The 15,676-nt window shown below is 36.0% G+C and overlaps 3 protein-coding genes across 3 annotated transcripts in view; all 3 read left to right on the forward strand.

Annotated features, from left to right (window-relative positions):
• The first annotated feature begins 1,569 nt into the window (after positions 1 to 1,569).
• LOC129568944 (facilitated trehalose transporter Tret1-like) lies at positions 1,570 to 5,688 on the forward strand. Its single transcript, XM_055447286.1, has 4 exons — positions 1,570 to 2,257; positions 3,745 to 3,898; positions 3,986 to 4,042; positions 4,193 to 5,688. Exons 1-4 carry the CDS (start codon positions 2,186 to 2,188, stop codon positions 5,578 to 5,580), a joined length of 1,671 nt encoding a protein of 556 aa, XP_055303261.1. The 5' UTR covers positions 1,570 to 2,185; the 3' UTR covers positions 5,581 to 5,688.
• A 285-nt stretch (positions 5,689 to 5,973) lies between these two features.
• LOC129568943 (poly [ADP-ribose] polymerase-like) lies at positions 5,974 to 13,052 on the forward strand. Its single transcript, XM_055447285.1, has 8 exons — positions 5,974 to 8,274; positions 8,355 to 8,496; positions 9,171 to 9,382; positions 9,482 to 9,747; positions 10,210 to 10,510; positions 10,686 to 10,930; positions 11,012 to 11,930; positions 12,304 to 13,052. Exons 1-8 carry the CDS (start codon positions 8,164 to 8,166, stop codon positions 12,664 to 12,666), a joined length of 2,559 nt encoding a protein of 852 aa, XP_055303260.1. The 5' UTR covers positions 5,974 to 8,163; the 3' UTR covers positions 12,667 to 13,052.
• Positions 13,053 to 14,322: 1,270 nt separating this feature from the next.
• The window catches only part of LOC129568863 (facilitated trehalose transporter Tret1-like), a 2,832-nt gene continuing 1,478 nt past the window's right edge, over positions 14,323 to 15,676 (forward strand). Inside the window, exons 1-3 of the mRNA XM_055447191.1 lie at positions 14,323 to 14,409; positions 14,562 to 14,715; positions 14,781 to 14,837. Coding sequence (XP_055303166.1) covers positions 14,323 to 14,409; positions 14,562 to 14,715; positions 14,781 to 14,837 — 298 coding nt within the window. The remainder of the gene's footprint in view (positions 14,410 to 14,561; positions 14,716 to 14,780; positions 14,838 to 15,676) is intronic.

The following is a 15,676-nucleotide window of genomic DNA, read 5'->3' on the forward strand; positions in this document are numbered from 1 at the left end:
CGAAATTTTGGATATTTCTTCTGACTAGAAGACTGAGGAGGAAATTGGAAATTTCCAACGAATTTCCTATCATTAAAAGACTAAGAATTGAATTCATTGCTGTTCAATTTAAAACGTTTGCCAATTTTATGATTTGCTCGAATAAAATGTATGTTCCAAGCTGTTGTTATTTTTTAAAATACTTAACAAAGTTCGCAGTTTCTTTAGTAACATCACTAAACCGAAGCTGAAGAATTATGCATTGTTTGCAATATATTCGACTTTGTCTTTATATTTGGGTGAGAAATTAAATATGATCAAAATTGCATCATACGGATTTGATACATTGTCAAAAACGTCGTTGAAAACGTAAAAAAACGCCATTCGCTACTTCAGAAATAGCGCAAAACTGTGTTGAATTCCGCTGTAGATCTACGTTAACTAGACACATAGGGCGGCTGGTGACAGTACATTTCGTCACATTTTGAATTGCCGCGCTGTTTAGTTCCAATTTGAAATTGAAAATTACATTGATGTGCCCTTTGAAATTGGGGGCGCTCGCATCGTTCAATTTAAGTTAATTTTTAATAGCCTCTATTTGACTAGACAACATAGTTAACATAGCAAGACCGCGAGCCTGATATGTTATATCAATTAACATAGAGAGACTGCGAGGCGCCGTAACACGAAGACATTTACGTAAATTTATTTTCAAATAAGAGCTGCGTTTCATTTTGTTTTCCTTTGATTGGTTTTGTTTTATTTAAATCTGAATACACCGAGTGTCGGTTGTGCAATGCACAGTGTGAATTTCATGTTGATAACAAACGAATAGTAAAGATAACCTTGAAAATGTTCAAGTTCAAGGTGGATTTTGTCGCTTTCTGCATCGTTTGAATTGTTTATTTATTTAGTTTTTTTTTGTGTAATTGTTTTATGTCAACGTATTTACGTTTTTTTGGTTTCTTTACGTTGATCAAAGTCTTTCTTTCGATTTTATTTTCAATTCAATTTTAACCTCATTTTGGGTATATTTTTCTTCGCTTTATCATTTTTTTCTTCATTATTTTCATTCTCCCTCTATTTTCTCCTGTTCTCCTGTCTTATTGACGCAAAAAAAAGAAATTTGTTGATATATCCTAGTGAGTGTTTTGCACCAATTCATAGAATTTTTCTTTGAACTTCTCGATTCGTTGGCGAAAAATGGAATCTTCTCGTTTTTTTACACTATTTTCTCTACAATTTGACAGCGTTTCGTCGAACTTGCGTTTTGTGGACTTGTACCTGTCTCAAATATACACAGATAGAAGTTCTCAATCAGCTGTTCGAACAATATTTTTTAGCGAATCACCACGATCCAACCGAAACCGCTTTCAAAAAGCGATGCATCATTGATTCGAAGTTCTCTAAATGAACCGAACTCTCGAATGCTGCTAAGAATACTTTGTGTGTCAAGCTCAAGGTGAATTTCTGAAATAAAAGCGAATTGTTTTTGTCGCAGCACATATATCATTGTATTAATATCACATGGTTTGCTTAGCTGCAACTAACAAACCGAAAAAATGTCTATTGGCCGAAAATAGATTGTACGAAAAAGTTGGCGATTTGCGCTCGATACACCGTATATAAGGACTCTGCGGATTGCAGAACATGCCAGTCAGTTGTTGTCTTTACGCGGTTGTATAAATCTTTTATTGGTTGCACTTTTCGTTGTCTAAACAAAAGCCAAGTGAAGCTCAAAGTTGGTGGAAATTTTGAGAAAAAAAAAGTGGAAAAAGTTCAGAACAAGAAGAATTGAAAAGGAAATAAGAGAAAAAAGGAGAAAAGAGAAAAAAAGAAAGAAAATAATAAAAGGAAAGAAAAATTTTTTTTAAAAAAAGGATGAAAAGAAGCACTTTGTCTCATCACTAGTACTATTCGGTTTTACTCATCGTCAACTTTAATGAAATATCATTACGAGAAAAGACACAAACGAAAAACCTCACCAATTTATTCTTTCCGCATCACAAATCTATAATAAACAACATAAAAATAGCTCTAATGCGACTACTCGAATTGGCTAGTGTAACCGACTGATTAGAAAACCTTTCACAATGATTGATGTTGCGCATTTTGTCGAAGAGAGTCCATTTTTTTGACGCTAAACAAATTACCGCAGTGCTGTTGAATTATATCTATTGATTGGATTGAGTGAGCCGAAACAAACATGACATTCGATTCGAGTAGTGAGAAGGATGGCATCAAAAGTGTCAATCATTTTCGACGGTTTCTGTCGCAGGTGTGAATTGAAACGAAAATTTTTACAATTTTAACTCTACATGAAACTGTCTTGGTTATAAATATGTGGTTAAAAGCAATCCATCTAAAAATAATAAATAAATTTTCCGTGACATTTATTTGAAATTTCTGGTGATGTGATGGCGTTAAACGAGTCTTGAGACAAATTCGAACGTCGCGTTAGTGACGCAAAATACGAAACAAATTCACAAATCGTTTGGCATTTTAAATAAATCATTTATTATAAATCCTATCTTATTAATGTGATTTATGGTGCCAAGAAAAACGTGTGCAAAATGAGATGAAGATTTATATCTTGTTCTTTGAAATGTGATCCACGAAAATTGGCGGTTTCGACGAAGTCAGTGTCCACTATGTTAAAAAAAAACCAGAAAGCTGCTGTTTATTCCAACTGTGGTTTTCATGTCAATGCAAGAAGAGAGAGAAGCAAGGAGTTCTCACACTATTTGGATTTGAATATACATTTTGATGCATTAAGTAATCCAATCTAAATAAGTGTTCAAATCCCGACATTTGTTCTTTGAAGCACGAAAAATCATTTCAATTTTCTGTCTGTTCAAAAAAACGAATTATTTCTCTCCCATTTACCTCCTGTTTCCACTCCTTTTGGTTGCGTATGTAGTATGCACAGAGCTTGCGCCGCTCAGAGCATTTAAAAACTATAGTATAAAACGTCGTGTATAAATTGCGAATTTGCTCGAAAAGACATCGATCGTCCATTTTTGGCAGAGCATACTTAAACAATCAGCTGCCAAGTGCTAAGCACTATTTGAATCAATCGTTGATCTTCGGGAAATTCCGTACTTTTAATTGTTGGTACATCAATTGCTCAGATGTGAACTACGTTTACGTAATTTACATTTCAAATCAAGAATTCATACTACGGAAGAAATTAAAGATTTCTATAAGAAGACGGCTTATAAAAAGATCATACTGTTGCCACATACTTAGTCTCAGTGTTTTTCCCTCTCTTTTGACTCGAGATTTAATTGCAGTTTCAAATTCATCGAGAAAATGTGGCGAAAAATAAGGAAATGTGAAAGACTCAAAATATGCACACGAGAGAAATGAAGAAACTAAAGAGAAAACGATTTAAGAATGAAATAAATAAATAAATAAAGAACGACAAATAAAACTGTTACATTGTTTAAAAAGAATAAAAAATTCAAGATGGCAAAATTAAGTGTAATTTATAACGATGAGTTATCAAAAAAAAGTGTCGACTCAAAATTTGAGTCTCAAATACAATTTTGAAATGAATTTGATTCATAATGAAGTCAATTTTACTCAAGAGAATGCTATGAATTTGTCTCAAAGCTTTAATTCAAAGATTTACATGTAAAATTAACTTTAATTCCAATATTCCATGGAATTTCAAATGAATTCACACTCACACAAACGCCACTCAATGACCTACGATACTAAAGTTATTTTAATAAACGATTATTTCCATGACCTACGATATAGTTTGCGGCGACGACAGTGGAAAACATGTTGCAATTCGATATGGGACTGTGTAATTTCTTTCCGTTCATCATAATACCAGCATTGACAGGCCTTCCAAATTGTCACAATCTCAACGAAACCCTTTCACTTACACCGGTTCAAGCTTCTTGGCTGGGTAAATTATGTTTTCGAGCACATGCAATGCGCAATTCATTTTGTTTATATCAACGAATGTTGCATAACTTCCTTATGACTTTTCTAGGGAGTATCGGTTATATTTCCGAGCCAATTGGCAGCATTCTTTCCGCATTGATGACAGGTTTGTTTTGTTTTGTATTGAACAACTAGTTTAGAGTAGTATTTTATTTCAAAATATTCAGATCAGTTGAAATGATATTGCCGGTGCAAATACAACGTAACGAGATAAGGAATCTAAAATTAATAAATTATATTTTTGTATCGCAAACAGACGCACTCGGACGTAAATTTGGTATGATGATCGTTAACATTCCTCTGGTGATTGCCTGGTTCATGATGTACAATGCAAGCAGTATTTGGGAGATTTTCGTTGCGAATATTTTACTAGGCCTTGGAGCTGGTCTCATGGAATCCCCGGTTCTCACTTATGTTGCTGAAATATGTGAGCCATCAGTTCGCGGAGTGATGATTGCTTACACGCATGTTGGATGGACGCTTGGTATGCTGTTTGTTTCAGTGATGAACACATTTATTCCCTGGCGATCGGTCGGTTTGGTGTGCATGTTCGTTCCAATTTTAACAGCGATCGCACTATGTCTCGTACCTGAAACTCCATTGTGGCTTTTATCAAAGAATCGAACGGCTGAAGCTGAAAAATCGTTGTGCTGGCTTCGAGGCTGGGTGCCAAAAGAAGTTGTAGCCGATGAATTCAATGCACTTCAACGTTACAGCGAGCGTTACAAATATTGTAGCTCCTGTATAAAATTAAACCAAACGTGTTCACACCCATTGCCGACAGTTTTCGAGAAGCTGAAAGAATTGAAGCGCAAACAGACACTCAAGCCGTTTTGCATCGTGATGGCACTGTTTTTTATTGCATTATTCTCTGGCATTTTCTCAATGAGTACATTCATTGTGCAAATTTTCAAAGCCTACGACAGCCCAATTCAACCTGATAAAGCAGCTGCTGTTCTTAGTTTTGCGAACAACGTGGGCAATATCATTTTCTTGAGCTTTATTCGCATCACTGGCAAACGAAAGATATACCTAACAATGTTGACTATTGTGTTTTTGTGCTCAGCCATCGTATCGGGATATGGATTTGCGGTTTTGCCAACGGGCTACAACTCATTTGATCATTCAAAGCATCACTCCTTAGAAAATAAAGACATCGGCTACATACCATTCATTTGCATCATTCTGTGGAGCTTCTGCTCGTATTGCGGCGTTAACATCATGCCGTGGCAGATGCTGTCAGAGGTGTTTCCTTATAAGACTCGCGGAACAGCAACTGGACTAACAGCAGCCCTAAACTACATTTTTAGTTTCATCAGCACCAAAACATATTACAATTTGGAAACGACTCTATCAATGCCCGGAGTGGCTTTGTTCAACTGTATCATCATAGCTATCGGTTTGATTTTGATGTACAAAATTCTTCCGGAAACCGAGAATCGTACGTTGGAGGAAATTGAGTTGCACTTTGCTGATAATTCGAAGAAACTCACCGATCGCAGAATTTCCACCATTCGAGAACGAAACGAGAAAGACAATAATCTCAACGAGATAAAATCAATTTCAGTGATTAAGAACGATGAAGCGTTGACTAATCACTATAGCAATGGATTTGGAAACCAGAGATTTTCTGGGGATAATTGAACCATTGAACCAATAGCCTATCGTTTTTTGAAACCTTTGAAAAATACTAACAACATAATATGTTGAACATATCAAACTCAGAGATTGCATATTTGCTGCTGAGTAGGCCTGAGCTGAGCTGAATTTGCTAACTCAGGCGCCTGAAGCGGTATTTAAGCGCACTTGCGGTGCAAAATTGTCGTGGTTCACTGGAATCCATCCAAAATATAATTGATAAACAGCGTGGACTCCAGCGATCTGCGACAATTTTGCACCGTAAGTGCGCTAAAATACCGCTTCAGGCGCCTGAGTTTGCAAATTCAGCTCAGCTCAGGCCTACTCAGCAGCAAATATGCAATCTCTGATCAAACTTGAATTAATCAATGAAAATGAATTTTTTTTAAGTTGAAAAAAAAAACGAAAATTGACCAAATTCGACAATAAAACACACCCGCAATGAGAAAATTTATGAGAGAAAAACTCGCAGGAAAATTGAAAAAAATCTCACAAAAAAAACCCTTCAAAAATTTCTAATATGGAAAAATAGAAAGAAATTCGATTATTCCAACTCTGACTTCTATCGGTGCAATACCGATGCTAGGCTAAATGTGCATTATTCATAGGAATTTGTAAAAAATAAAATAGATTTTAGTTGAATCAGATTCAAAGTGATCTAAACAGCTAGCAGAACCCATTCTCATATCAGAAAAATAACCATTCTGATCTGAACTTTGATTGAAAAACACTTTCATGGAATATCACGAGTAATTGAACATGTTCAACGGTTCATGAAATCTCATGTTCTCACTTCTCATATATCAGACATCTTCCCCAAAACACAGCCAGCCAATGAAGGTTCAACGAACGAATTAAGATAAGAATAAATCTAATGAAAGCGCATTAACAATTAGAATTTGCTGTGATAATTCAAGTAGACTAGAATGATTGCTTTATATTTTTTGTGAAACTTAATAAACGCCTTTGAGCTAATTGCTAATAGAAACACTGTCTTTAGTATCATTGCCTTTTCTTTCTCCTGAGCTTGCTATTTAGGTGGTCGATTACATTTTGACGCGAAACTCAAATTCTGAATTTTATTTTCATCAAGTATATCTATGAACACCTTCTGCGGAGCTTGATTTTCATAAAAATTGCTATCATTGGTAGCCTATCAATAATGAAAAAGAATGAACAAATGAATATTGCAATTTTGCCATGAAGAGAGCATTGAACAAGCAATAGGCACTGTTCAATGAGAATTGAATATTTAAAACGATGAAAAATTGTCTGATACGAGGAGTAAGTACAGTGACATTTCAAAAGGTCTTGACATTTTCTTGGAAATTATTTTTCAATCTAATTTCAGTCGAATTGTTTACATGCTCGCATCGTTTTGCTTACTGCATTGTCTTATCTTCATTCTTTGACCAAACACACTGTAAGTCACAGTCTGTGACAATGTTATTCTCTTATCATTTTTCGTAGTATTGTTTCAAGTTCAATCATTCTCCCATTCAATTGGAGTTGTTAAAATGCATTCAGAACGAAGAAACAGAAGGAATGAAGTAAGTGAAACAGCAGAACAAAGGAGGATAAAGCAAAGAGAAAGGAGAAAAGAAAAAAAATGAAACAAAAAGTAAAAAAAAAACTCAAAAATGTTCAGAAGAATCGAAACAACCTAAGAAAAAAAGTTTGAAAAATTACACAAGCGGCGCGATTCTCTTTGCTCAATAGTTGTCTTAGGTCACTAAACTTGTTATCATATTTAATTTTATCAATTGAACCATGAAAATTATTTCAATATTGCGAAAATAATTCAATTTCGTTGGTAAAATTCAATTTTTCGCCGTCGAAATATTTTTTTTCTCATCGTTCAAGCCATTTATCAGCTTTCAATTAAAAAAAAACTGACGTCTTTGAACTAAGCGAATGTGTTTCTCTTGTGAGCTGATATTTGTTTATACTTTGATATTGGATGAAACGTCAAACTCGTACGAAGTTTGCATGCGTGAAAGAGACGCTAATGAAAAGCATTCCGAAAGAGACACCAACATTTCTATATACAAACACTGTATTGTATTTTGGCGCTTTGAAATCTCTCCACACCGCATCTGTCATACGCTGTGCACCTTCATTGTATTCAATACACAAATTGGCACACGAATCTCGTGCGCACACAGCCTCAAGTGAAAGTGATACAGAGTCGGGTGCTGTATGGTAAATCAGAAGCAGTTGCTGTATGTGTGACGCAGTGAATACATTAAATGATGGCTTTGTTAGTGTGATCGTCGCATATCGTCTCTCTATTGTTTTGCTTCGCGCTATTATTCAGAGAACACAAGTGTCAAATGCACACACCGACGCAGAACCAAAACAAAACCAAACACATTTTTTCATTCGATCCAATGTTCGTGTCATTTTCATTTGTATAGTGCTCATTTGAACGGGACCGATGGATATTTTGGTGTTGATTCTAAATTTCGAAGAAACATCGGTTCATTAATCAATAATTTCGTAGAAATATTTCAGTTTTTTGAGTGATGAAAGAATAAGAGGAGCATTTCGTTCAATTGTGTACGCTGTGAAAAAAGAAGTGCCATAAAAATGCCAGTCATTTTACCATATCGCATCGAATATGCAACCTCAGAGGTTCGATGCAATAAATGCCGTAAGTCCATTCCACGAGACACCATACAAATCGGCATCATGCAACAGGTGAACAAATTAGATTCCATGCAAAGAGTTACAAATTGTTGATTTCGAGTTGATTTTTTCATTCTTTTCAACAAATATAGAGCAAGACCGACGATTGTATGAAGCCCGAATGGTATGACATGGAGTGTTTTCTACAAATTCGACGGCCAGTTTCAGTGGACTTCATCGATGGATTCGTCAATCTACGATACAACCATCAATTGCAAATTCAATCGAAATTAGGTGAGAAAAAATGCTCTAGTTTTTCAAAATTGTTAAAGTTTTTTCCGTGCATTTTTTGTGTTCGCTTTTCATCATGTGTTTTCTCATGTGTTGACCTAACGGGACGTCAATAGGCAAACAGCCGGCATTATATAGAATAACAATCTACTGTGGAGTAAACAATCGCGCGATTCAGTCGTATTTATCTATAAGCAACGTTGACTGTATGCAATAAACAAACAGACTTTATGTCGCACTATCACAGAGATACACACTTTACCAGAATCGCGCATAGTGAGAGTGAATGTAAGAGAATGGAAGAGAACGAAAGAGAATAAAAAAAAACTCAGTTGCTGCTCTCTTTCTATCTCGTTCATGCAAAAAAAAAGTGTCGTTCATGCACATTCGTGTTTCGAGCATGCGGTTTGGAATACAACAAAAACGTCGGTTTGTTCGTCGCACGCGACACTTCTACTGATTACGGTTTCTCATGCCCGGCTATCGCCTAATATATTATTCTAGCGATTCGGTCAGAACAAATACTGCATAATTGAACGCAAAACACTTTTGTGTATTGCGGTTTCATAGCGTACGAAAAATATTTTCAAAAAAAATCGTTGAAAAAAAAAAAACATAGAATTCTCATTGTGTTCAATTAACTCACATTTTTCCCCACAATTTTCTTCCTACATCAGGCGTCGATGTCAATGCTAATGGAATAACAGCGACCGCGCAGCCACTATCGAACGAAGCCGATACCGCATATGCGGCATGGATGGAAAAACAAATGAAATTCCAAAGCAATGACTTCTTCAACATTTATGACCAGCTCAAGAGGCGCAATTCCGTCAATTTTATGGCCACACTGAAGGCAAACAATCAATTTGTGCCAGAATGTTATTCCGAGGTAAATTTTTGGTGGAATTTGTCTCGGTTTTGTTAGATCATACCAATTGATGTGTTCAATTGATTCATTTGTCAAATATTCAAACAATTTTTCTTACAGATTTTAAATCACCTCACCGACATCATATGTTTTGGTGCGTTGGCACCGTGTTCAGTTTGCAAAGACGGCAAGTTTGTGTTGCAAGGCTCCGTTTATCGATGCACCGGGTACGATTCGCCGTGGTCGTCGTGCATCAATTCAGTCAAAGAGCCTCGACGTGTTCCAGTCCAACTGCCGGAAAAATTTCGAGAAATATTGATTGACGAACCAGTGGTTCGCACACGCATTCTTCGCGATGCCATTCAATTCAATGACGACGACTTTGAGTGAGTAATTTTGAGCGATCTTCTGATGCTTTTTTGATGAGTTTATAATTTCTATCGATAATAATCGGTTATTCCCTATTAATCATCAATTTAAAAAAAATTTAGTTAAAAAATTGTTTGAAAATATTTCGAAACTATTTCCACTACTTGTGAGAAGAAAATAACTACCTATGTGGAAGGAAATGTAAATTGACTTGATTTGAAACCATTTGGTTCAAACCAAAAAGTGAGCTAAGGAAAATAGCCAATGCCACAAAAACATGAAAAAAAAATTGTATGAATTTAATCACAAATGAATAAAAACAAATTAAATGCCCTAGAAAAAAAATGAATTGAAGAAAATACATCAGAGAATCAAGAAAAAAATAAACTGATGGCAAAATTGGACCGTCAAGAAAATTTAGAAAAATTCAATAAAAAAAATAAAAAAAAAATAATTTCATTTTCGTCTCGTCTTTACAGGCTATACACAAAGCAACCACTGTTCAACATGGAATTTTTCATAGTCGGCGCTACAAAATTACCACGAAAAGACATCGAACACAAGATTCAGGCCATGGGTGGTAAAATGGCATCAAGGATTCATGGATATTTGGCTGCAGTCATTTCGAATGCCGAAGAGGTGCAAATTGGCGAAGGGATGATAAGAGAGGCGTTCATTCAACGAATCCAGGTGATATCAGATGATTTCCTCAACGAAGTCATGGACCATGATCCAATTGAGGTGATCGCTCGAAGTGATTTGAGCAAATGGGGAAAAGATGTACGTTTTTTTTTTTTAAATAAACGGAAATTATTGCATTGTGTTTTCGATTGATATGATTGATTCAATTGAAAATTTATCTATTTTTCTCAAACAATCCACATTTTTCCTTGTTGTTGTTGTTGTTGCAACATGTTGTCCAAACCACTAATCAATTTTTTTCCATACAATTTAGCCATACGAACGAATGCCCGAACGAAAGCCCGCCGCCACCCAACAGAGCACCACAAATGATCATCCAAAAGCGAATCTTTTCAATTCGGATCCAAAAACTGTGCTCGAATGTGAATATGGAAAAATTTACACTAGCGACAATACTAGATACGAAGTTGTGTTGGACTTTGTCGATATCAGTTCAAACAAAAACACGTACTTCAAGATGCAACTGCTAGACCTTTCAACTCAAGGTGGCAACTCAAGGTAAGACTGTCTGAAACCTGACATTTTTAGAACAATCAAAATTTAATTTGGCAGAAGATTCAAATAGATTTGATTTCTCAGATATGTATTAACCGAGTCATCGGGTCGAACTGGAACTAAATTTGGCAACAGTAAACAAAGTCAATCTTATCCAAATTTGGACCAAGCCACAGCGGCATTCAAGAAAATGTACCTGGAAAAGACGGGCAATGATTTTGGTGCCATCAATTTTGAAAAACGTGCCGGAATGTACAATCAGGTGTCGATTGACAATGAAACACTGACCAAAGTGTGTCGAAACCCGCAATCGGGTGCACCACCGACGAAACTCTCAAAGCCACTGTATGAATTGATGCAGCTATTGTACGGTGATGGCAAGGTGTTCAAATCGACATTGGTGGCATATTGTTTCGATTTGGACAGTATGCCGCTGGGTAAATTGAACAAGACTCAAATTCAGGCTGCAATCAGTCTTTTGGTTACGATCTCATCGTTGCAATGTTCCGAGAACATCAATCAAATAATTGCTGCATCGAATCAGTTCTACTCGATGTTCCCGCACAGTTTTGGTGACCGCCAACGACCACCAGTGATCAACACGTACGAAATGATCCAAAGGAACATTAATATGCTGCAACATTTACTACAAAAGGAGTACAGATACGAATTTCTGACCAGCGAATTGAACATGGAGAAAAATCTACTGGATTTGTGCTACGAACACCTTCAGGACTCGGCCGAAATCACCATGCTAAATAAGGCGTCGGGAATGTACGCACAAATCTGTGCCTACGTACAAAATACACAACTAAAAACGAAGCAACGTTATGTCGCTGGTTTTGACATTGACGAAGTATTTGAAGTGACACGCCATGAAGAACTTATGCGATATCAACAATACGAGAATAATTTCAATCGTCAACTCCTATTCCATGGCACACGTATTTCCAACTTTGTCGGCATATTGACGAATGGGCTGAAGATTTCACCACCGGAAGCCGTAGGTTTTCTTAAAAACATACCTTTAGTGCAAAAGCATTTATTGCCCTCCTTAACGCGAACGCCATCTATTCGGTGAGAACATGAAAACAAACAAAGTGACTCCAGCTGCCAACCGATATATAAATCGGTGGAAATAAAGGCAGTGTATAAAAAATGTGCCAAACAAAACGAACTACAGCGTTTCCTCTACATAGAGATTTTGTTGTATTACAACTCTGTATGGATCAATTTGTTTGTTTTCATGTTCAAACCGAACAGATAGCGCTCGCTTTAGGTAGGACAATAAATGCTTTTGCACTAACCGTATGCTTAAAAAAAATTGAAACTATTGGCACTGTGTTTTTGATTGATATCTTCGATTGATTTCTTAGATTTTCAACGGATCGATCTTCGGCAAAGGTATTTACTTTTCGGACTCGGTCTCAAAATCGGCCGCATACTGTTCATTAAATAGCGGATTCGGACTGGTTTTGCTGTGCGAAGTCGCAGCCGGTATCGCTGACGTTCGATTGAAGCAGGACATCTCCCCGTTGAATCCCTACTGCGAATCTGTGCAAGCACTCGGAAACTACTATCCACATCCACTGCATATCCGATCGGATGGACTTAAAATCCCAAATGGCACACTAATTAAACGCGAACAACAGACGGGCATCACTTTCAACGAATTCGTTGTGTCGGATGTGTCTCGGGTTAAGATTCGATATCTTGTCAAACTGAAATTCAAAAATTAATCGACGGCAGCGCCGGTTATAGTTGCACAAAATCGGTTGTTATTTCGCCACTTTGTCATCAATCCGACTCTAGCTCAAACTCATCGACAAGTTTACATATTGTACATCAATGCAATTGGAATTGTGAACAACATTCAACACCTACCAAATTCAAAGCCAATAGCATAAAACCATGACCATTACATCTTGGAACTGGAGAAAAATTTATTTTTATAAGAAAAAAAAAACTGAACTGAAGAAAAATGTCTGACAATTAAATTCATAGAATGGAAATATCCATCAGAATCATTAGTTATAACTTGCCAATGAGCCAAAACCTATTATTAAAGTATTTGACCTAAAGCGTTGAACTAACGAGAGAAATAAATGCGCTGTTCTTGACTTAACGACACGGTGTTTCATTGGAAATTTTGATTCAAATTCAAATTCTTAAGACAAAAAACACCTTTTTATCGGCCTTCGTCATTTTTCCCCCTCAAATTTGAGCAAAGTTTCAGCTGCAGCAAGTCGAGTTAAGCCAAGTTAAACCAAAGTAGGTCAAGGTAAGTAATTTTCAAACAGTTTTTCACTGAAAAAAGATAAATATCCAAATTTTCACTATGGTTTCTATCCAGCACCGTCTTCAATGCAACTATCAAAAGAAAGAAAACGCTAATTAACGCTATAAATTTAATTTTACATTCGAAAGTGACATTTTTAGCTACGATTTGTTTGAACTAGGCATGTTTAATTCGAGTAAGTATTTTGACACAAGCCAAAAGAGAATTTAAGTTGACAAAGTTCCAATACATCGTTGATGCTATGATGTATCTACTACACCGATCTATCTAAGTGACATATAATGACACGTGAACGCTTCAATTAGTAACCGAGTTTTTACAATTTTATGTTCTCGGTAAAATTAATGAACCATTGAGATAACGATGACGAAATAGGAGCGTAAGAGCAATTATAAATTCTATTGTCGGATTGCAGCTTGTGGTAATTCAAGTAGATCAGACGGTAATGTGTTTTCTGACAAATATGCTTTTGAACTAATAGAAATTGAAAGAAATTTTTTTTATAGTAAATTTTCGAATGCGATGTTTTTGCTGGCCATTTTTACTATACGTTTTTCCAAAGAATGGAAAGCACACAAAGCACCTGAAAAACGTCGAAACAATTCATTTTATCGTTTTATTAAAATTGTTCACACTTCCCATTCACATGTCTGCATACAAAATTAAATAATAAAAATGAAGTGCTCCAATTTTTTTAATATTCATCCCTCGATCCATCAATAAAAAAAGATCTTATCAGATTGTGGTTAAATTTCCATGTTAATTTTAAAACCGTAATTTTTTTGCAATTAAAAATAGAACGTCAGAACACTTTATTTGGCAGACAAATACAATAAACGAAATGTTTGACGGAGAAAGATAACAATTGGGAGCGTGCAAAAAGAGAACAAAACGGAGAAAGTGACCAAATCAGAGAAGAGTCATTGTCATAACGTCGACCGCTGAATACTCACGCAAACCGAACATTAGCTATTTTCAAATAAATCACATTGACACACGTGGATGCGCTGAATTTATATAATTATTTCTGATCCAATTAAATACCAACGCTAAATTGAAAACCATTTCTGTCCCAGATTTATTGTTCAGTTGCACGATGTCAACGACAGAAAAAAGTAACGAGAAACGATGTGAACGGGATGGCAGAGAAAAAGTTGACAAAATCCGGCGATTTTTAGCGCAGGTGAGAGTGTAATTTGGTTTGGATTTAGAGATAAATTTGAATCTTTATTCAAATTCGTTCTTTAATGGAAGATCGGTTCTTTTCCGCCTCAAATAGCTTTGAATTTCTGTTAAAATTTCGAATTCTTCCATTTTTCCATTTTCTCATTCAAGTTCTGCGCTACAACCGTTGAGAATTTGTTGTTGATTGACATGGGTCTGTGTCGTACGTTCCCATTCATCATCATAGCAGCTCTAACTGGATTCCCGAACAAGCACAATGTGGATGAAACACTGTCACTTACTCCCATCGAAGCGTCGTGGCTGGGTAATGGAATCGATTTGATATTGTTTCGATACTTTGTTGACTTGTTTTTGTTGTGTTATTTATAGCAAGTTTTGGGTTCATATCCGAGCCGATTGGAAGTCTACTGTCAGCACTGATCACGGGTAAATATTGATGATCATAAAATTTTCTACTAATGATATCTAATTAAAAAAGTGTCAATAATATTTAGTTGATGAGTTGACATTTTTATTTACATATAACTCTATTTTGGTTTCTGTTTACCCTCCAAAACTATAAATATGCGATTAAATCATGCTTTTTTGTAGAGAATAATTGAAATATTAAAAATCCAAATGCAAGCAAAAATATTGCAGACCTTTTGATAACAAAAATGATCCATTTGATTGAACAAATGATACAATTTAATTTTCGAATCACGTTCACAGATGCGCTGGGTCGTAAGGTAACAATACACGTGGGCGAATCAAGTGATTAAGATCAATTTGCCCAATTGCTCATTCATCATCCATTAATCGCGATCAATTGATCGATTAATCACTTGATCACGATCAATGGAACATGAATGGGCGAATAGGCGAATTGATCATGTCGACAAATGATTAGATAGAGATCAATTGATCACGATTCGCCCACCTGTAGGTAGCAATGATGGTTGTCAACATTCCGCTGGTGATCGCTTGGTTTCTTATGTACAGCGCGAGTAGTATTTGGCAAATTTTTATGGCAAACTTACTGTTAGGGTTGGGCGCTGGCCTTATGGAATCTCCAATAATCACATACGTTGGAGAAATCTCGTAAGTTTTGGGACTTTTCCCTTGAATTTTTTCTGCGAATGAGCATTGAGCGAAATGAGGTTGTCAGAATCACCAACATGAAGTTGTAAACGAGCGAATTCCAACCGGGGTTGGACATTTCGCAAAATTTTCTCCACATATCACCTTATAACTGAATGCAGAAAATTTTGCGAAATGTCCAACCC

This window comes from Sitodiplosis mosellana, unplaced genomic scaffold, assembly GCF_009176505.1.
Source record: "Sitodiplosis mosellana isolate CC-2019 unplaced genomic scaffold, AAFC_SMos_1.0 Smas_scaffold_27, whole genome shotgun sequence".
In the NCBI taxonomy this organism is placed as follows: Eukaryota; Metazoa; Arthropoda; class Insecta; order Diptera; family Cecidomyiidae; genus Sitodiplosis; species Sitodiplosis mosellana.